At 44.3% G+C, this 21,097-nt stretch overlaps 1 protein-coding gene across 3 annotated transcripts in view; it reads left to right on the top strand.

The window, feature by feature from the left end:
* The window catches only part of upf1 (UPF1 RNA helicase and ATPase), a 53,763-nt gene that overhangs the window by 29,529 nt on the left and 3,137 nt on the right, over positions 1-21,097 (top strand). Inside the window, exons 5-23 of one of the 3 annotated variants that reach the window (XM_055658473.1) lie at positions 219-399; positions 892-1,053; positions 1,683-1,767; positions 2,685-2,783; positions 4,158-4,266; positions 7,041-7,200; positions 8,258-8,376; positions 11,100-11,264; positions 12,248-12,362; positions 12,724-12,867; positions 13,387-13,600; positions 15,166-15,283; positions 15,823-15,979; positions 16,476-16,618; positions 17,432-17,606; positions 18,604-18,685; positions 19,493-19,657; positions 19,795-20,015; positions 20,511-20,630. In XM_055658473.1, coding sequence (XP_055514448.1) covers positions 219-399; positions 892-1,053; positions 1,683-1,767; positions 2,685-2,783; positions 4,158-4,266; positions 7,041-7,200; positions 8,258-8,376; positions 11,100-11,264; positions 12,248-12,362; positions 12,724-12,867; positions 13,387-13,600; positions 15,166-15,283; positions 15,823-15,979; positions 16,476-16,618; positions 17,432-17,606; positions 18,604-18,685; positions 19,493-19,657; positions 19,795-20,015; positions 20,511-20,627 — 2,731 coding nt within the window. In that variant the 3' untranslated portion in view covers positions 20,628-20,630. Of the gene's footprint in view, positions 1-218; positions 400-891; positions 1,054-1,682; positions 1,768-2,684; positions 2,793-4,154; positions 4,267-7,040; positions 7,201-8,257; positions 8,377-11,099; positions 11,265-12,247; positions 12,363-12,723; positions 12,868-13,386; positions 13,601-15,165; positions 15,284-15,822; positions 15,980-16,475; positions 16,619-17,431; positions 17,607-18,603; positions 18,686-19,492; positions 19,658-19,794; positions 20,016-20,510; positions 20,631-21,097 lie in introns of all 3 variants that reach the window. The other 2 variants (XM_055658472.1, XM_055658470.1) reach the window with 2 other exon arrangements.

The raw sequence follows: 21,097 nt of genomic DNA, 5'->3' as shown, positions 1-21,097 counted from the left end.
GTCTTAATGTTTGTCGAAACGCACTCACCAAAATAATGAGACAAATTAGGGTGTAGTAAATTATAAATTTAAAGGCTTGCCATGATTGAACTCTGTTTTGCTTCAGCTAACCGTTTCCTGAAGAATTGTCTTAAATTTTGTTCTCATTGTTCAGTGCCTTGGGAAAAGAGCAGAAACAATATTGTTGAATGTTGTACTCATTTGCTTTCCATCTACAGGCAACCGTGTGCTAGTCAGAGCAGCCTGAAGGACATCAACTGGGACAGTTCACAGTGGCAGCCATTAATCCAGGATCGTTGCTTTCTGTCCTGGCTAGTGAAGATTCCTTCAGAGCAGGAGCAACTGCGAGCCCGTCAGATCACAGCGCAGCAGATCAACAAGCTGGAGGAACTCTGGAAGGTAGACAGTGTGTAACGTGGCATTTGGTACAATGAACGCCAGTCTGGCAGTCAAAAAATAACGTAATAATTGGAAAGAGTACATCAAGATGAAAGGTTAATTGGACATGCATCTGGTCTTTGGTGCACAAATTAGGAAATAATGTTCAATTCCATTTCAACAATGCATTAGACACTGATACAAGCTAGGGGGTGTAGTCCAGAATCAGTGTCTGGGTGGGCATAGGGATTATTAATGTCATTGAAATCTACAAGAAAAATATCCAATTCATTTCAGGATGGAGAGATATAATAGGCATTGGGGATAGTTTCCCTGCACTGTAATATGTATTTGTATCCATTTACCCAAAGCATCGACTATGACTTTAGTTTGTCTTTGGAAGTTCCAGTTTGGTTAGAAATTGTCACACCAGAATCTATAAAATAGCATGGGTGATGTTTTAAACACTGACTACACCTTTCAATGTTTGTATAATGGGATATCTGTGTTTAGGATAATCCATCTGCCACCCTTGAGGATTTGGAGAAACCTGGAGTAGATGAGGAACCCCAGCATGTGCTCCTCCGTTATGAAGATGCTTATCAATACCAGAACATCTTTGGGCCACTGGTCAAGCTGGAGGCTGATTATGACAAAAAGTTGAAAGAATCACAGGTATTGTACAGCAGAAATCTCTGCCTAAATTTTTAAGAGGCAGTCTTTTTACATATTTTCTGTACTATCAGCATTATTAATTTCACCCCATATCGCTAGTAACTCTGAAAGGGGCTGTCTCTCTGGTACTAAGTATACATTTTCAAAGGATCACTTAAGCTGGTGGGACTCTAATTTGCTTTTTGCTGACTATACTAATCTAGCTTGGCAAGGAAGCAATGGTTTTATTACAACAGATCGCTGTACATGCATCATTAGAGTTGCATGGGCAGGTACACCACCAATATTTATGGAATTGCTGGCCTGAGGACATGAGAATAGAAATTGTGTGCTGCTGCAAAACTGCTTAGACCATTCCACTTAACTGTAGACATAAAGTCTGGGAAATTGTGTAGTGTGTATTTATCAAAATGGTACCTGCACTCCAAATGTTCTTTGACAAAAGCGACCACATTTTCTGCTGGATTCTCTATAAACGTTAGTGGATTTATATATTTCCAGGTGTATTTGAATGTGTGGCTCATAGTTTCCCTTTTTATTTATTTCAAATGAAGTAATCTTCTCATCATTAGCACAATTACCTCACTCTTTGAATTTTTAATTGAGTTCAGTTATGTTTCTGACTTCAGACTCAAGACAACATCACAGTCAGATGGGACTTGGGTCTAAACAAGAAAAGGATTGCATACTTTACCCTACCCAAAACTGATTCTGGTAAGTGACCTGATTAGTATTGGTACTTTCAGATAAATAGGAACTGGCCACTGTAAGCATTTGTATTTTGAATTCATTGCATCTTTTGTAGGGGGCTCTAGTGTCAAACAGGCAAAACTTCTGTATATGCCAGGGACTAGTGAGGAAAATGGGAAATGCCGGATGTTGTGCAACATTGGCTACAGGGGTGTTTAACCCTTGCATTGTAGCGGCAATACTCGTATGTGGGCAGCCATTTGCTCTTGATAAGCTAGTAATACCCAAGCCAGGTGTTCCTATAAATTGGTCAATCTGGATATTTTGAAGCTTACAGATTTACAGAATTGGACATCTGTATCTGTTAAGATAAAACTTTATGACAATGTGGGAAATTAACAATTCTTAACACTATAGATTATTGTCATCTATGATCCAATAGTGGAACAACAAAGAACAAACAAGAATCTATCAATCTATACTTTTCTTCTTGTTTAAGAAGGAACTGCAGATGCTGGAAAATCGAAAGTACACAAAAAAGCTAGAGAAACTCAGCGGGTGCAGCAGCATCTATGGAGCGAAGGAAATAGGAGTCTTGGTTAAGATGGAGAACAATATTTAGTTGGCTTCCTCTTTGTCCCGATTTCCTTGTTAGAAATCTAGATTTTAAGAGCAGTATGCTTCTGTGGTTGGGCAATTATTCAAACTAATTTTGGATTCCCACACAACTTGTGGGAATGTGCTTGAGGGTGTCTAGATCAACGCCTTATCAACATTTTTTTTAAGGTTGGGGATAATTTGCAGTCATTTTAGCAGCTTTTAAACAGACGTATAAAAGTGGATCAGTTAGAGCAGCCAGTAAATGCTGCAAATGAATTTTAGTGGTATGCTGCACTCTTGTGTACTATGAGCATCTAACACCCATCACTCTTATTCTTCAGACATGCGGCTGATGCAAGGAGATGAGATTTGTTTGCGCTACAAGGGTGACCTTGCACCTCTGTGGAAAGGAATTGGACACGTGATTAAAGTCCCGGACAGTATCCTTTGTATCTTACAAATTTAACCTATGGTTGTTGTAGAGCTGAAGTCTCCGCGATATTGTTTATATATGAATGTTAAGGATTGCCTCTAATATCTGTCTCAATCCAGCACTGCTCTTATCAGTGCTATATTATCAGATGTGCCAGCATTTAATGACTTGATTCCTGACATTTTTCATTGATTGCTGGAAACAATTGAAAAAAAAGTCCAATTTTTCCACATCTTCTATTGTCCTGCTAACAATGGTAACCTTGCATTTCTTCTACTAAAACTGCACAAGGTACCCCCCCCCGTGGCTCGGTGGTTTGATACCGATTCAAAATGCAATGCACCTAGCACTCATTCCCGAGGACCCCATTTCCCCAACTTCTGATTTTGTCTCAAAGTTGCTGCTTTCCTTGTGATCCCATGGGTTTTTTTTTAACTTCTAAGCAATTTCACCTTTTTTCACGAAATGCCTTACTAACTCACTGAATCCAACACACTACTTTTTTGATATTCCTTGTCTCCATCTGAAATAATTGTTGGGTGTGAAATTCCCTGACATCCATATAGACACCTTGACTAATTGCTGCCTATTTTTGGACTAATTGACCTGCGGTTGTCTGGTTTATCCCTTTTGTCCTGCCCGTAGCCGTTTTTAAATGATACAAGTAAATTATGATCATGACACTAAAGTAACCTGTTGATACCACCTGCCAAGCTTCAATTGCTAAGTTTTGTCCAGTAATCTGTATTTTAAGAATTTTACATCTGTATTTTTAATGTCAGAGTAGCTGAAATCCCTTTACTTTTACTGCTACACTTTAGCATCAGTCAGATGTTCCTTCATATTTACTATCTCTTGTTTCAGAGCCAATAATATGCTCCCAGCGGTGTGCCCCTCATTTGAACCAATGCAACCTTATTGGCTTATCGTTATAGCATTTGATCCTTTGTCGCTAACTTTCTTAACCACTAGAGACCCCATCACGTTTTTATTCCACTCTGTCTGGTCCGAAACCCCAATTACAATTTAGACTTGTATTTTTATGCTGTATTAATTTTGTTTCAGTAATACCTGGACTACAACTCTTCCTGTGTGCGACTGCCTTTTTAGTTCATTAACAAGTAATCGCATTCCATTATCATTTAGTTTTCACCCCGTTGCACCCGATTCCAAAAGTCACTATTACAATTTGTGCTGCTTATTTCTAATTCATCTGCTTTTGGGTTCCCATACTTCTGTCAAACAATTCCATGAATATGCACTTCTAAGCTGTGTGATTTAGGTCATTTCAAAATGGGAGAACAGCTGCAGGCTGTACGAGGGTGATATTGTTTGGCCTGACCACGTCAGGCTGTGAATTGTCTCTAACTTACCAATGCAGATTATGGGGATGAGATCGCAATTGAGCTCCGCAGCAGCGTTGGAGCTCCCGTTGAAGTTACTCACAACTTCCAAGTGGATTTTGTCTGGAAATCAACTTCATTTGATAGGTAAGTTGCCAGTTTACTTGCGTTTGCCCTTAAACCGATCCCACTCCATCACTTCTAACAAGTACGTGTATGGTGTCACAAGTGATTTCGGGCAGTTGCAGTGGTAAAATTGGTGTGATGGATATTTTAACCAATGGTTTGATTTTTGTAGAGAACTGTAAACTTTTTTTCTTTAAAAACTAAGTGGGCTGTACAGTGAAAGACGATGCAAGAATTAAAAGATACTGGATCAGGATAGCCTTTAGCTGTGGGCATGCTGCCCGTGAAGCCGAGTTCTGCTTTCAGATTCAGATTCGGATTCAATTTTAATTGTCATTGTCGGTGTACAGTACAGAGACAACGAAATGCATTTAGCATCTCCCTGGAAGAGCGACATAGCAAATGATTTGAATAAATAATAATAAGTGTCCGGGGGGGGGGGGGGGGGGGGTGATTGGCAGTCACCGAGGTACGTTTCTTGAGTAGAGCGACAGCCGCCAGGAAGAAGCTGTTCCTCGACCTGCTGGTTCGGCAACGGAGAGACCTGTAGCGCCTCCCGGATGGTAGGAGGGTAAACAGTCCATGGTTGGGGTGAGAGCAGTCCTTGGCGATGCTGAGCGCCCTCCGCAGACAGCGCTTGCTTTGGACAGACTCAATGGAGGGGAGCGAGGAACCGGTGATGCGTTGGGCAATTTTCACCACCCTCTGCAATGCCTTCTGGTCGGAGACAGAGCAGTTGCCATACCATACTGTGATGCAGTTGGTAAGGATGCTCTCGATGGTGCAGCGGTAGAAGTTCACCAGGATCTGAGGAGACAGATGGACCTTCTTCAGTCTCCTCAGGAAGAAGAGACGCTGATGAGCCTTCTTGATCAGAGTAGAGGTATTGTGGGTCCAAGAGAGGTCATCGGAGATGTTGACTCCCAGGAACCTGAAGCTAGAAACACGTTCCACCTCCGTCCCGTTAATGTGGATGGGGGTGTGCGTGCCGCCTCTGGACTTCCTGAAGTCTACAATGAGCTCCTTGGTCTTCTTGGAGTTAAGGGCCAGGTTGTTGTCAGCGCACCATGCTGCTAAGTGCTGGACCTCCTCCCTGTAGGCCAGCTCATCATTGTTGCTGATGAGGCCAATCACCGTTGTATCATCTGCATACTTGATGATGGTGTTAGTACCATGTACAGGTGTGCAGTCATAGGTGAAGAGGGAGTAGAGGAGGGGGCTCAGCACACAGCCCTGTGGAACGCCGGTGTTCAGGGTGAGGGTTGAAGAGGTGTGCTTGTCTAACCTCACAGACTGGGGTCTGTTGGTTAGAAAGTCCAGTATCCAGTTGCAGAGGGAGGGGTCGATGCCCAGGTTACCGAGTTTGGTGATCAGTTTTGATGGTATAATGGTGTTGAATGCTGAGCTGTAATCGATGAACAGCATTCTTACGTAAGTGTCTCTGTTGTCGAGGTGGGAGAGGGCGGAGTGAAGTGCCGTTGAGATGGCATCCTCCGTACTCCTGTTCTTGCGGTAGGCAAACTGATAGGGATCCAGTGTGGGGGGTAGGCAGCTTTTGAGGTGTGCCAGGACCAGCCTCTCGAAGCACTTGGTGATGATGGGGGTAAGTGCAACTGGGCGGAAGTCGTTGAGGCTTGCCGCAGTGGAGTGTTTTGGCACTGGCACAATGGAGGTGGTTTTAAGGCAAGTGGGGACAACTGCTTGGGCAAGTGACAGGTTGAAGATGTCAGTCCAGACGTCTGTCAGCTGCGCAGCACAGGCCCTGAGCACGCGCCCGGGGATGCCGTCAGGGCCAGCAGCTTTATGTAATGGAGTTAGCAGCTGGTATTGTTGCACTTGATCCCAGTGGTGCAAATGTAAAAATGTTAATCTGTTGGAGGCAACATTTGAAGATGTACTTTGAAGTGGGCACATTGTACTTTGTGGTGTGTGCATTTTTATTGTATGGTAATGAGAGTTCACTGTTCAAGATGCAGTACCTCATTGTGCAAAAGAATCAAAGAATTTTAACAGCACCGAAGGATGTCATCTGCTGAAGTGTCGAATGTTCTGGCTTCAGAAACAAATGCTACAAATTAATCCAACAATAGCCCCACAGAAACCAAACTCTACCTGCGTTTTTGGTTTGCAATTCTTTACAAGCTCTGTCTTTGAGATGTTTGACATGGACATGATAAATTGGACGGCCTTTTTGTTCGCTCTTAATTTCTCTGTAATGTCTGTATTTTATTAAATCTTCGGTGACTAATTAGTAATTAGAAAATGATGCATACCTTTTCTGGCATTCCCTTAATCAGATACAAACTACCCACTGGATTAAAAATTTGCCCCTGAGGTACCTTTTAAATATCTCCCCTTTAAGCCTTTGCCCTCTTGTTTTAGAATCTTCTGTTCTGGAAAAAAGACTGTGTTCACTTTATCCATGTCAGTTGTGATATTGTACATTTCAATTAGGTCACCCTTCATCTACCTATGCTCCAAATGAAAATGTCACAGCTATCCAACCTCCTTATAACTCAACCATAAGCCCAGGTAACATCCTTGTGAATTCTTGTCTGCACCCTTTCCAACTTATTGACATCCTTCCTATTGCTGGCTGAACAGAATTGCATACAGTACTCCAAGATTGGTCCCGTCACTGTCTTATACAGGGTCACTGTGGTGTTGCAACATTTGGACTTAATGCCCTTCCCTGTGAAGGTGAGCGTGCTGTTGTGATGTGATGAATGAGAAGTGATGTTGTCACCTGCTTTGTACAGTTAACTAAATAATCATTTGCTTTTTGCCCATTATAGAATGCAGAGTGCACTGAAAACCTTTGCAGTGGATGAGACCTCTGTGTCTGGCTACATTTACCACAAGTTGCTTGGCCACGAAGTGGAAGATGTAATTATTAAATGCCAGCTGCCCAAACGCTTCACTGCTCATGGTCTGCCGGACCTCAATCACTCACAGGTAGGCACCTGGAGTATTTTTTCTTTTAACAGTGCATTTGACTTGTTAATTCCTTCTCATTAAAGGAAACTTGTATATAATTGCTGCCCTCGATCGGACTTGATGCAGATCCCATATGTTAACGTGGTCTGATTGTAAAGTGTACGGTACGCTGCTAGGGCCAGTTTCACGCTCATCTGGAAATAAAAAGCAGTTCCATAACCCGTCCGTCATAAACATGCTGCACGTGCATTGTCATTGTATTGCAATGCCAGCTATCCAATATTCTTAAATCTCATGGTGCAGCCTCCTTTACACTTGCAGAAAGTTCCAGAAAAAAAGAGAAATCGCCCCATTTTGCCATGACTGGCAGGTGGGATTGAGGCAAATACAAAGGAAACCAAACGTATGTTTTTATTCTGTGTGTGCACAATAAAACAAGCTGCCAATCACCATCGGACAATGTTCACTTCCTGTCATTTAATTTTATTACTCGGAGGAGTGGATACCTGCTTTGGGTCTGCCTGTAACCTTTCAATACCTGGTATATGTTTGTACAGTAGTGCAAACTCTCTGATTTCTGATCAGTTTAAGCATCAATGTGTGCCTATTGAAACTTGAGCAACAGGAGCAGGCAATGACACGAGATCATGTGGCTGGTGACAGCGAGACGGTGTGAATTCAGCAGTTTTCCAATCTGCTCCTCATTGCTGGTTTTATCTTTTTAATTTTCTTGTATGAGAATCTGGCCTTTATAAAGAGCAGTGCAGTTTTGCAATGAGTGACTCATTGCAGTGGCATATGTCTGGCTGTAGTGAATGTTTAAATCCATTCAAACTCTGGTTACAACAGAACATTGTTTGATGCTTTTAATCATATATAAATACTGCAACACCTGAAATTCTGTTCAAATGAACTGTGAAACACTTTGTAACTGCAAACTAAATGCTGCTGTTTGAATTGTGGCAGCTTATGTGCTGAAAGTGGAATGCAATTAGTGCAGTGAGTTGCACTAGGCAAAGCTACAACATGACTGATGAAAGATGATCTCTGAGACGCTTTTTAAACTTTCCAACAGGTCTATGCTGTAAAGACTGTTCTCCAGCGTCCACTCAGTCTGATTCAAGGCCCACCTGGAACTGGCAAAACTGTCACCTCTGCTACTATAGTCTACCACTTGGCCAGACAGGGCAATGGGTAAGTAGTTCATGCTTTTTGGCAACTTTGTGGGGAGGGGGGGGGGGGGGGGGGGGGGGGGGATTGTGATACAGTAGTGATGTTAATATAGTTTCCAATTTAGTAAAGACAGGTTTAGGTTCTGTGCTAATCACCACTTGGAGATGACTAAAGATTTGTCTATTCTTGCCTGTACTTTATCTTCCTCAACATTTGTGGCATTTGTTAGATCATCCTCTCTTCACTCTCACCCACTGCAGTTGTAGAACAGGTAGAGCTGCTGCAGAACAGTTCCAGAACGCAGATTGGATCCTGATTTCTGATTATGTAATCTAGAAATTAATTCAATTTCCCTCCACAAACCCTTGCACTTGCTGGACTGAGCTATGCAAATTGTGGGTTATTTGAATGTTCAGTTTGTTTAAAGACACAGCATGGAAACAGGCCCTTTGGCCCACCAGATCCAAGGCGACCATTGGTCATCTATTTACACGGGTTCTATGCTGTCCCACTTTCTCATTCATTCCCTAGGTGCCAGTAGCGATTTAGAGGATAATTAACCTACAAACACACATGTCTTTAGGATGTGGGACGAAACCGGAGACCCAGAGGAAACTCGCGCAGGGAGAACGTGCAAATTCTACACAGAGCATCCAAAGTCAGGATCAAACCCGGATCTCTGGTGCCGTTAGGCAGTGGGTCTACCAGTTGCACCACTATGCCACCCTTGTGTGTTTTGTTAAACAAAAGATAGATTGTTCCCATGTACCCCGCCCCCCCGCTCTACTCATTCTATACTTACGACTGTGTAGTCGGACATAGTGCGAACTCCATTTTTAAGTTTGCCGACGACACCACCGTTGTGGGACGAATTGCAGATGGTGATGAGCCGGAGTATAGAAGTGAGATCGACCAACTGACCACATGGTGCCAGCACAACAACCTGGCTCACAATATCAGGAAAACCAAAGAACTGATTGTGGACTTTGGAAGAGGAAGGTTGATGACCCACAATCCTATTTACATCAATGGGACGATGGTGGAGAGAGTCAAACTTCAAATTCCTGGGCGTGCATATTTCCGACCATCTTTCCTGGACCCAGCACACCAATCATAAAGAAAGCACATCAGCCCCTCTACTTCCTGAGAAGATTACGGAGATTTGGTATGTCATGGAGGATTCTCATGAACTTCAACAGGTGCACAGTAGAGAGCATAGTGACTGGTTGCATCGTGGCCTGGTTCGGCAACTTGAACGCCCAGGAGCGGAAAAGACTGCAAAAAGTTGTAAACACTTCCCAGGCCATCACCGGCTCTGATCTCCCCACCATCGAAGGGATCTATCATAGTCACTGTCTCCTAAAGGCAGCCAACATCATCAAAGACCCATCATCCTGGCCACACATTCATCTCACCATTGCCATCAGGAAGAAGGTACAGAAGCCTGAGAACTGTAACGTCCAGGTTCAGGAGCAGATTCTCCCTACTGCCATCAGGCTATGAAACACTACCACCTCATAAGCTATGAACTACACTAGACTATTATTATTATTATTGGACTGTTATTGTTTGTATTTTTTCTGAGTTTTTGTTATGATTACATATTCTGTTGTGCTGCAGCAAGTAAGAATTTAATTGTTCTATATGGGACATATGACAATAAAATACTCTTGACTCCTGACCCTCTCAATTCTGCTCAAGTAATTTGACTGTTAATAGAATGTGTGAACATAAGCTTTGGATGTCTTACAGAAAAAGAGATAGAGAACCAGAGACACTTTGGGAGGCAATTTCTGAGGTTAGGATAGCCACAACCATCAATAGTGGTGCAATGAAATTCACAGTTGCACAAGGAGCTGGGTTTGACATTGTCATTTTGTTTGCACTTGTGATATTGGTGTTGGTTTATTATTGTTCTATGTACCTAGATAAAGTGAAGAACTTTGTGCATGCTATGCCAGTCAAAGCACCTATACATGAGTGCTGTCAAGTCATACACGAGTGCAAAAAGGAAAAATATCCGAGTGCAGAATATAGTGTTGCAGCATTATAGCATTACAATGGCAGACCAAAGGTTCAAAGTCACAGTGGGCTAAGTTGAAGATGGGGACGCACCCTAGTTTATTGGAGTTCAGTATAGTAGTCTGTGTGAGCTTACAAGCCTTTGTACCTTCTACCCAACTGGAGAGAAGAGAAACGGGAATGAACAGGTGAAAACGGTCTTTGATTGTGTGGGCTCCTTTCCCAAAACAGCATGAATTGATGGTGGAGAGACTGGTCTGTGTCCTTCACAGGGTAGAGCTGTTGCCAAACCAAGCTGTGATGCATCCCGATAGGATGCTTTTTATGGTGTATTGGTAGGATTTGGTAAGAGTTGTGGAGGCGTGCCAAACTTCCTTAGTCTTCCCTGTTTTCACACTTGTGTATTGCTTTCACTATTTATCGTGCTTTGCTCATGCAGTTAAGAATTGTGATCCATGTTCTTCCCAATGACAATTGGTCAGGTTCTAAAACTTGAATATAAATATATAAAAACTTCAGCTGACAAAAAGGATTAAATTGCTCATGAAAGCATCTAATGTTGCCATGGACATATTTTACTTGAGGAAACTGGGTTTAGTGTTGTCATTTAAGTTTTTATTCATTTAGTGTGGCTTGAATTTCCTCCTAGATGCACTAATGCTGTAGATACAGCTGGTTGACCTAGTGCTGCAGGGCTTTAACGCACTTCTCTTTTCTCGTAGCCCTGTTCTGGTGTGTGCTCCAAGTAACATCGCGGTAGACCAGTTGACCGAGAAGATCCACCACACAGGTCTGAAGGTGGTGCGGCTGTGCGCCAAGAGTCGCGAGGCCATTGATTCACCAGTCTCGTTCTTGGCTTTACACAACCAGATCCGTAACATGGACAGGTGAGAAGCAACTGTTGCTTGGCGGTTCTGTAAACTGTCCGTCCTGTGTGTTGAGATTGTTGCTGTCTTGTAATGTGAGATGAAGTACCCTGGGTGGACAGCACTTGCTAATTGTGCAGTCTGCCTTTATACGTCTGTGCTCCAGAATACATCGCAAGTAAAGTATTTTCATCCTTTGGTTTGTGAATTGTACGTGGCCAACTAGTTTGTGGATTGCAGATGTCATTGACAGGCACTTTTACTGTTTACAGCTGGTTTTAATCAAGTGATATTTGTATTGAGATTAATTCATGGCTGAACGCTAATAACTCTTTGATCATATTTTCTACTCTTGGGCATGCTTTAGTGTACTGTTTTGTGAATGCTGAATGCACAAAAGCCACATGGGATCCCAATATATTATTCCTTTCATTTCAAAGCTCAAACAATAGACTGCTATAGCTGGTAACCAAAGCCAGTTAGTAAATGGCTGGTTTGTGTTCACACTCTGAAAAACCGTTGTCTCTCCAGTTACTTCAACTGGTGTAGCTTTAAGACGATATTTGAAATGTCTCGGTCTCAGTCCTTTCTTTGCCCAGTACGGCGCCAGTTTGCTGGGTGATAATAAGTTCAGAGAGCACTGTGTAGTGTTTAAAAATTGTTTAAAACTGTTCATTCCTGACCTGCATGGTTTAAGTTCTACTACTCGGATTAAGTGAGTTTAGGCACATGGACTAAAGCAACGTCATTTGTTGCAGTGAGGAATGCTATTCTGGAGAACAAGTGATCCTGGTTTCTGTAAGAATAGAAGGATGGCAGTCATGTAGTTATCTGCTCCTCCGAGGCCCTCGGTAACTCAAATAGCTAAACAGCTTCCCCATGTGCATCAGCGTTTTATGCTTGGAACTTTTAAAGTGGCTCGCCTCTCTGGCTTGTGCATGTCGTTCTTGCTGTGGTTAGCAATGCATTGACAGCATGTAATATCCATTTGCTCTGCTCCCCAGCATGCCTGAATTGCAGAAGCTGCAGCAGCTGAAGGATGAGACTGGCGAGTTGTCATCTGCAGATGAAAAGCGCTACCGTGCCCTTAAACGGACAGCCGAGCGAGAGCTGCTGATGGTAAGAACCTCATCAATTTCTCTCAACTCTGCCTTCCATTACATTAAATCATATGCTTCATGGTTCCCAAAGATCACCTGCTTGCATATCTGCTTTGAAAATGGTACTGGCAAGTATTATGCCAAATGTTAGTGAAAGTTATTATTTGGGGAGACGGTCAGTGAGGGTCTTGTGGATGACAATAGGGTGTTGAGGTGGACTCAAGTGGATGGATGTCTCTGCTCTGGGAGGAGCGGCAAAGACTAATGCCAAATGCCTTTGCTTTAGAGTTTGTACTTTTAATTTGCCTTGCAGTAGCTTGACTGGTGCTTGAAACCTCTGACTCTTTGCCTTTTTAAACTGCTGCTCTGTTCTTTTATAGAACGCAGATGTCATCTGCTGCACCTGTGTCGGAGCTGGTGACCCCCGTCTGGCTAAGATGCAGTTTCGTTCCATTCTGATCGATGAGAGCACCCAGGCCACAGAGCCGGAGTGCATGGTCCCAGTGGTCCTGGGAGCAAAACAGGTACTTCAATGTGCAGCTTTGTGGAAAATAGTGGCAGCAAAAAAAGTAGAATGTTTGGTGCAGCAGTGGAATTGCTGCCTTAGTGTCGGATACCCGGGCTTGATCCTGACTGCACTGTAAGGCAGCAACTCTACTGCTGTGTCACTGCTGTGCTATATTAGAATAAATCAACAAGCCATTGTTTAAGTAAAACGGCCAATCTCAAACCAATCCCAAGGAAGGTGACTTGTTCTTAAGAAGGAACTGCAGATGCTGGAAAATCGAAGGTAGACAAAAGTGCTGGAGAAACTCAGCGCGTGCAGCAGCATCTATGGAACGAAGGAAATAGGCAACGTTTCGGGCCGGGCCCGAAACGTTGCCTATTTCCTTCGCTCCATAGATGCTGCTGCACCCGCTGAGTTTCTCCAGCACTTTTGTCTACCTTAGGTGACTTGTTCTCCTCACTGGGGGGGGATGACCACGAACTTGAGTGCACTGGTGACTGGCTGCAATTTGAGCTGTTTTTTTTTTTCTTCACAGCTGATCCTGGTCGGCGACCATTGCCAACTGGGTCCTGTGGTCATGTGCAAGAAAGCTGCGAAAGCTGGTCTGTCTCAGTCTCTGTTTGAGCGTCTGGTCGTCCTGGGGATTCGACCGATACGTCTGCAGGTCCAGTACCGGATGCACCCAGCCCTCAGTGCCTTCCCATCCAACATTTTCTACGAAGGCTCCCTGCAAAACGGTGTCACTGCAGGTAAAAATATTGGAGGTTTCCGAAATGCTACATGAATCATCCTTTTTGCTGGACCCTGTGATCTGTCAGCACAGCTGGGATTCATATTGCTTTTACTTTAACGTGGCATTTTCATTGGGAAGCATGCTGACAAACAGAATGTGCCTGTTGCCTTGAATGATTGGTTTTATTTGGAGGGGGGTGGGGGGGAGAGCTGGTACATTGGTCCCTGGGAGTATCACTTAATGGAACTGTGCCTCTTTTTTAAAAAAAAATAAAAAAAATACTGATTTTACATTTCTAACAGGCTATTTAAAAAATGTGATTATTTTTTTGCTGAATAGTGAAGTATGCCTATGATCTGGTATAACAAACTTAATTCCATGAACTAAAACGGGTCGGCCATAAATACAGCAGTGCATCAAAATAATTGATGCACAGCCTCAGTGTGAGAGTGTGTGTCGCACCACTGGTTCAAAATGAAACCCAGCTTCTATCACTGCTAAGTTATTGTGTTAGGGCTGTCTACAGAGTTTGTACGTTTTCCCTGTGACAGCATGGGTTTCCTCTGGGAACTCTGGTTTCCTCCCGCACTCCAAAGTCACGTATGTTAATTGGCTTTTGTAACAATTGTCCCTAGTGTGTAGGACAGTTAGTGTACAGGGCGATTGTTGGTTGATGCGAACTCGGTGAGCTGAAGGGCCTGTTTCCACGCTGTATCTCTAAAGTAAAGTGTTAGTCTAAGGCCCCTGTCCCACTTAGGAAACCTGAACGGAAACCTATGGAGACTTTGCGCCCCACCCAAGGTTTCCGTGCCGTTCCCGGAGGTTTATTGTCGGTCTCCCTACCTGCTTCCACTACCTGCAACCTCCGGGAACCGCACGGAAATCTTGGGTGGGGCGCAAAGTCTCCAGAGGTTTCCGTTCAGGTTTACTAAGTGGGACAGGCCCATAAGTCCTAGTTTTTTTTATATTTGTCACCAACCCATTCCCTATTGACAGTATAGTCAATGGGTTTAGTGGGTAGATTGGATCCAAATAATTCCAAAAGGTTGCATCTATTGCCTCCTGGTTGGACAGGCTAGATGCAGGAAGATTGTTTCCGATGTTGGGGAAGTCCAGGACAAGGGGTCACAGCTTAAGGATAAGGGGGAAATCCTTTAAAACCGAGATGAGGAGAACTTTTTTCACACAGAGAGTGGTGAATCTCTGGAACTCTCTGCCACAGAGGGTAGTTGAGGCCAGTTCATTGGCTATATTTAAGAGGGAGTTAGATGTGGCCCTTGTGGCCAAGGGGATCAGAGGGTATGGAGAAAAGGCAGGTACGGGATACTGAGTTGGATGATCAGCCATGATCATATTAAATGGCGGTGCAGGCTCGAAGGGCCGAATGGCCTACTCCTGCACCTAATTTCTATGTTTCTATGTTTCTATTGTGGTAGTGTATAAAAGAAACTCAAAAGAAAAAAAATTGCACTGAATGAATGTGGAGATATAATGGATGCTTGACAGATGTACAGATAGGAAGGAGCCCATGGTGAAGGATCTGTGACATTGTTGCTCTGATGGTTTATTTTTGGTTCACAGCGGATCGCATTAAGAAAGGTTTTGACTTCCAGTGGCCACAGCCGGACAAACCAATGTTTTTCTACGTGACACAAGGCCAGGAGGAAATTGCCAGTTCAGGCACCTCCTACCTTAATAGGTGAGTGTGGAGTTGATAAATCTTTACCAAAACAGATCTTCCCTTTCAGTCATTTTTTAACATGAAAAATGTATGTTTCCATTTAAATACTTCAATTCAACCGGTGCTCGGTGTGTCTGATGCATTCACTATTATGGTGGCAAAGCACAGGATTAATTTGTGCATTGTGCATACATATATCCAGCTGCAAACACAAGGACCTGCAGATGCTGAAATGTTATGTACACAGTGCTGAAGTACCTCGGCAGGTCAGGTAGCATCTGTGGAGGACATGGATAGATGACATTTTGGATTGGAATCCATCTTCAGATTGCTCCAGTCAGAAGACTCAACATCTTCTATCCATCTCCAGAGCCTGACCCACTCAGTTACTCCAGCACTGTGTATGTCCAGCTGGGGATAATGTGGAAAGTGACTTGTTGATGATCTTGCCAATGAGGCAGTGTTGTTAAGAATTATAAATGGAACGATTGGCAAGGATTTACCTACCCACAACCCGTCATTGACTAAATTGATGTTTGAACCTGCTCTGTTTTCAGGACTGAGGCAGCCAATGTGGAGAAGATCACCACTAAACTTCTGAAGGCAGGTGCCAAGCCAGATCAAATTGGCATCATTACACCATATGAAGGGCAGCGGTCATACCTGGTGCAGTACATGCAGTTCAGTGGCTCTCTGCACACCAAACTCTACCAGGTACGGTTTAGTGGGCATGGTCAAAAGTGACACCAAAACACTATATCTATTTGTTTGTGCACATCGGGTTGATTGCATTAGTCGAAACAGGGAGGACCACGTGAAGGTTGCAATCTCCCACTGCCCACTGAGGCTTTTCCCTGGGGGCATCAAAGCCATCCACCCAGTAACAGATGTTGTCCTGGCCTGGATGTCTTTCCTTGATCTACAACTTTAGGCTGTTTACGCCATTTGCACGAAGAAGAAGACTGTTTAGTAACACCTTAGTAGTACTATTATGTTATGCTGTCAGGACCATGCAGTTGCTAACTGGCTTTTCTGACGCTTAACAGTTGAGGCTTTCTCAGTAAGTGGTAATCATTGTAGTAAAGATTAAAGATGGCAACCATCTTACCTTGGCAGTGCGGCTGTGCATTCACATTTTTATTTAGGATTGGCTGTTGAAGTTTTATTTTGAGGATTGCCATATTGTGAAACTCCTCTGTGCCTGTTCCAGGAGGTGGAGATTGCCAGCGTGGATGCATTCCAGGGACGTGAAAAGGATTTCATCATCCTGTCATGTGTTCGAGCAAATGAACACCAGGGCATTGGATTTCTCAACGATCCTCGCCGTCTGAACGTGGCCCTGACGAGAGCAAGGTGAGGAGTCTACTTTAGAATTTAGAGATACAGCGGGGAGACAGGCCCTTTGGCCCACCGAGTCCATGCCGGCCAGCGGTAGCCCCATACACTAACACTATCCTACACACTAGGGACAATTTTACCAAAGCCAATTAACCTACAAACCTGCTCGTCTTTAGAGTGTGGGAGGAAACCGGAGCACCCGGAGGAAGCCCCCGTGGTCACGGGGAGAACGTACAACCTCCGTACATACAGCACCCGCTGTCAGGGTGGAACCTGGTTCTCTGGCACTGAGGCAGCAACTATGCCACCCCATGCAGTTCTGCCCATATTACAAAAATCTATTGAGGAGAGTGCTGGATCAAGAAGTGTTTAATAGGGTAATGAGGCCAAATGAGATTTATGAGGGTATGTACTTCATGTCCCTGAGATTAATGAAACTGCATCCCTTGGGACTGAAGTCCCTCCCCTGGGGATTGAGTGTCCACTGGGTTATGCAGTACTGTATTAAGACTCTGCTGTAATGCAGGCAACAGCATCATTTCTGTTGCATTCCTACTGCATACTAAACACAAAGTGGCAGCCCATTGCTTGCCTGTGTTACACTCTTCATACCTGTATCTATGGTCTGTTCATAGTATGATTTGAGAGGAACAGATTGTCATTTAGTTTCTGTAGGGGTTTGGGAGGCACGAACAGATAGGAAAATGAAGTTTGGTTGTGGGCAGTGGTGGGGGGAGATGGGTACGTTGGAGAATTCCGAGGGAGGGGGGATGAATTGGAATTTTCTTAAGTTTTATTTGAAGACTAATGAAAGGGTTTTGTGTGCAGATATGGCGTGATCATTGTGGGCAATCCAAAGGCTCTGTCCAAGCAGCCACTGTGGAATCACCTTCTGAACTATTATAAAGAGCAGAAGGTACTGGTGGAGGGACCGCTGAATAATCTGCGCGAGAGTCTGATGCAATTCAGCAAACCCCGGAAGCTCGTCAACACCATCAACCCGGTAAGGAAAGCACCGTCTCTTTTCCAACCTTGCTGACAGTCCTGGCCTCAGCTAGCTGCTCACCCACCTGTGATTGTAGACACAGCAATCTGTCTGACAAGGCCAGATGGTTGTGGCAGATTGTTTACACGGAACAGAGTGGTTTGGAACATTTATACACCTCACAACCGGCTTTAACCGATGCTACAGTTTTTAGATATTTGGACACGTGTAATTCTGTTTATTAGTTTCAATGCTTTGCTTGAAATCACTGCAGGTAATTGGCAGCTAGTAAGCGGAGCTGCCTGTACTTGGCTGGTACAGTGTCAGCTTACATAGAAGATAGACACTAAATGCTGGAGTGACTCAGCGGGTCAGACAGGAATATATATGGGAAAAGGGTATGCAAAGGATCGAGACCCTTCTTCAGACTGAGAGTTGATTTGCATATCCTTTTTCCCTAATGTATTCCTTCCATTGCAGCCGTCTAGAATATAACAGAGAACAGCACATGAATGTTCCCCTTGGCCCACCATGTCTGTTCTGACTGTGGTCGGTCCTTCAAAGTCGGCTGCGGGAGGCGCAACCAGGACACAGGCAGTCGGGCAAGGAGAGGGACATGAGTTTGAGGGCTGAGCCGGTCGAGAGTAACGGAGGAGCCCTGCATCAGCCTGGTGCTTACCTGGATCAGAGCTCCTCCAGTACATTGAGCACTCTGAACTTTTTGTAAATGCCGCCAAAATATGGCAACTCGTGCATATACGATCTCTGCATAAAGAATGTCACTGTGCAGTGCACACGTAAAGCACCATGGAGCCATGCCGATTTACAATTAACTCATCTGTCCATACTTGTTCCCTACCTACTCAAAGCATCTCAAAGGAAGCATTTGTATCTGCCCTCACCACCTCTTCTGATAGATATTTTGTGGACTTTAGTTCATTTGAATGTTCTTCCATATTGTCATTAGTTCTTCAATGGGCTGTGATTTGCTCTAATTCGTATCCATGTGTTCCAGGGAGCTAGATTCATGACCACAGCCATGTACGATGCCCGAGAAGCCATCATCCCAGGCTCTGTGTATGACCGGAGTGGCCAAGGTAACTTGATTCCAGATTTGTTTCACCATAAAGTTAAAACGTGGGGTGATAAATGTCCCGCCAGTTCTTGCATGGTTGGCTGAATTCTTGACACTACCTTATTGTGGGATTCATCCTCTGAAGTCGATGTGACTTTCTAACGTCCATTTAACCGGTTGAAGTTCTCATCCAGTTGCTTCAAACTCCAACCATTGCACTGAAAACTCAGTGTTTCTGTGCTCTGGTGTTGAGTTTGTATATTTAAATATTCTATACTACTGCTGTAGTCAGTGCATAGTGGATTAATTTGAGTCCAGAGAGTAGGAGTTATTGTAAGGGGAGGGATGAGGGTAGATTCATTCACTGGGGATGAACAGGGGTGATTTAATAATGAGACAAGATTTCAAGAGGCTGCCTCCTTTAACAGGAGAGTCTAAAATTAGGAGCTTAAATTCAGGACTAAATTAGAAGTCATCTGTTTCTGGATGAGATGAGGAGAAGCTTTTGTAAATCATCGGAATTCACCAATTCCAAGGGCCAATTACGACTGACTTCAGCATCCAAAAGGAGATCCGGAGAGAAAGATGAGACCAAGATTAACTATGCTGGTGGGCCATGTGTCTGCTTTCTATTACTTGTGTTCTGTGTTTCAATGTGAAAACTCTACACTTGCACGATGATTAAGAGGGGGGGAGTGCAGGATCGAGGTGTGTGGTAGGATTACAGAAACCAAATGAGACTCTATGAGATGGGATATACTTGTTTCTGATGAGATTTCTGGGTTGTATTTCTCACACTTGTGCATCTCTCTCTTCCTCCCACCCGCAGCGGGTCGCCCTTCCAACATGTACTTCCAGACCCATGACCAGATTGGAATGATTGGAGCCAGTCCCAGCCATGTCGCTGCAATGAACATCCCTATCCCCTTCAACCTGATGATGCCTCCCATGCCCCCGCCGGGCTACTTTGGGCAGGCAAATGGTCCTGCGGCAGGTAAGCTGGGCTTGATCCGGTGCCTTGGGCACGGGTGTGGGCAGGTGGGCGCTGTGCCCCAGGAAACTGGGGGGGTCACTGAGGTATGGTTCTCCAGCTCCCGCCCAGTACTGAAGCTTGCTCTTTCTTGTTCGAAGGTCGTGGGATTGCGAAAGGGAAGCTGAGCCGTGGGGCCCGCCAGAGAAACCGTGGCCTGGGGAACCAGATCAACAGCCAGGGCAACCTGCCCAACAGCCAGGCCAGCCAAGATGTGGTGTCGCAGCCATTCTCTCAGGGCCCACTTACCCAGGGGTACATCTCCATGAGCCAGCCCTCGCAAATGAGCCAACCAGGCCTGTCTCAGCCAGAACTCTCACAGGTAAATCTCCGCTCTGCATAAATGGACAAGGCTGAGCTGTGAATCATACTTTGTATTGGAAGCCCCTTGAAGCCTTGCAAAATCCATCTCCTATCTCCCTCACAGGAAACTCGGCCAAGTTAATTTACTTCCATCACTGTGGCCCATCTAATCTCATCCTTCGTTCCCCGTGAACAGAACTCTTCAGATTCCGCCTCATTCTTCATCCCCCTCATTATTCTCGACTCTCCTTTAAATAATTTGGTCTAATTTCTTTGGAATTTCCTACTATTCTTACCCTATTTCTCATTTCCCTGCCTGCCCCATTTTCTCTTTCACCCCTTTTCGCCCTTCCACTTGCTTTCCTATTATCTATCACCTCAGCTCAAAGATCTTGATCTTTGCAGGTTTAGATTCTAATGACTTTAATCCAGGCTTGAGGATACACTGATCTGTGGTGACCTTTTCAAGATAACTGGCTTCAACTTGTTTTTCTAATGTTCTCTGTAAATGCAGGACAGTTATCTGGGAGATGAGTTCAAGTCTCAGATCGACGTGGCCTTGTCGCAGGATTCCACTTACCAGGGAGAACGTGCGTATCAACATGGAGTGACCGGGCTGTCACAGTATTAGAACGTGAGTAGGCTTCTCATTATTGATTACAAACAGTATCCTTCCATTCGCATAACCCTTCAATCTTCAGCTGGCTTAAGTTGTCCCTGAAAAGTTGCCATTGAGACTGGGTTAATTGAGAAGTTCTTTGAGTTTAACGGGCTGAGAGGCAGATTTAAGTGGAAGAAGGGTATGGAAGCTGTCTGGGCGTACAATGAGTTTGAAGCTAGATTGCGTGGTGATTGGTGAAGAAATAGAAAGAAAGAGCTGCCGATGCTGGTTTATACCAAGGATCGACACAAAAGGTCAGGCAGCATCTCTGGAGAAAATGGACGGCTGACATTTCAGGTCGGGACCCTTCCCAAAACGTCGTCCGTCCACTTTCTCCAGAGATGCTGACTGACCCGCTGAGTTACTCTGGTGTGGTAATGAGGTTGGGAGTGGGCAGGGATGAGGGTAGTACTGAATGGAGGGAGGGGAAGGCCGAACAG

The sequence above is a fragment of the Leucoraja erinacea genome, chromosome 29 (assembly GCF_028641065.1).
Source record: "Leucoraja erinacea ecotype New England chromosome 29, Leri_hhj_1, whole genome shotgun sequence".
Classification (NCBI taxonomy): Eukaryota; Metazoa; Chordata; class Chondrichthyes; order Rajiformes; family Rajidae; genus Leucoraja; species Leucoraja erinaceus.
Note: the sequence above shows the minus strand (reverse complement) of the source record. Positions and strands in the feature narration are given on the sequence as shown.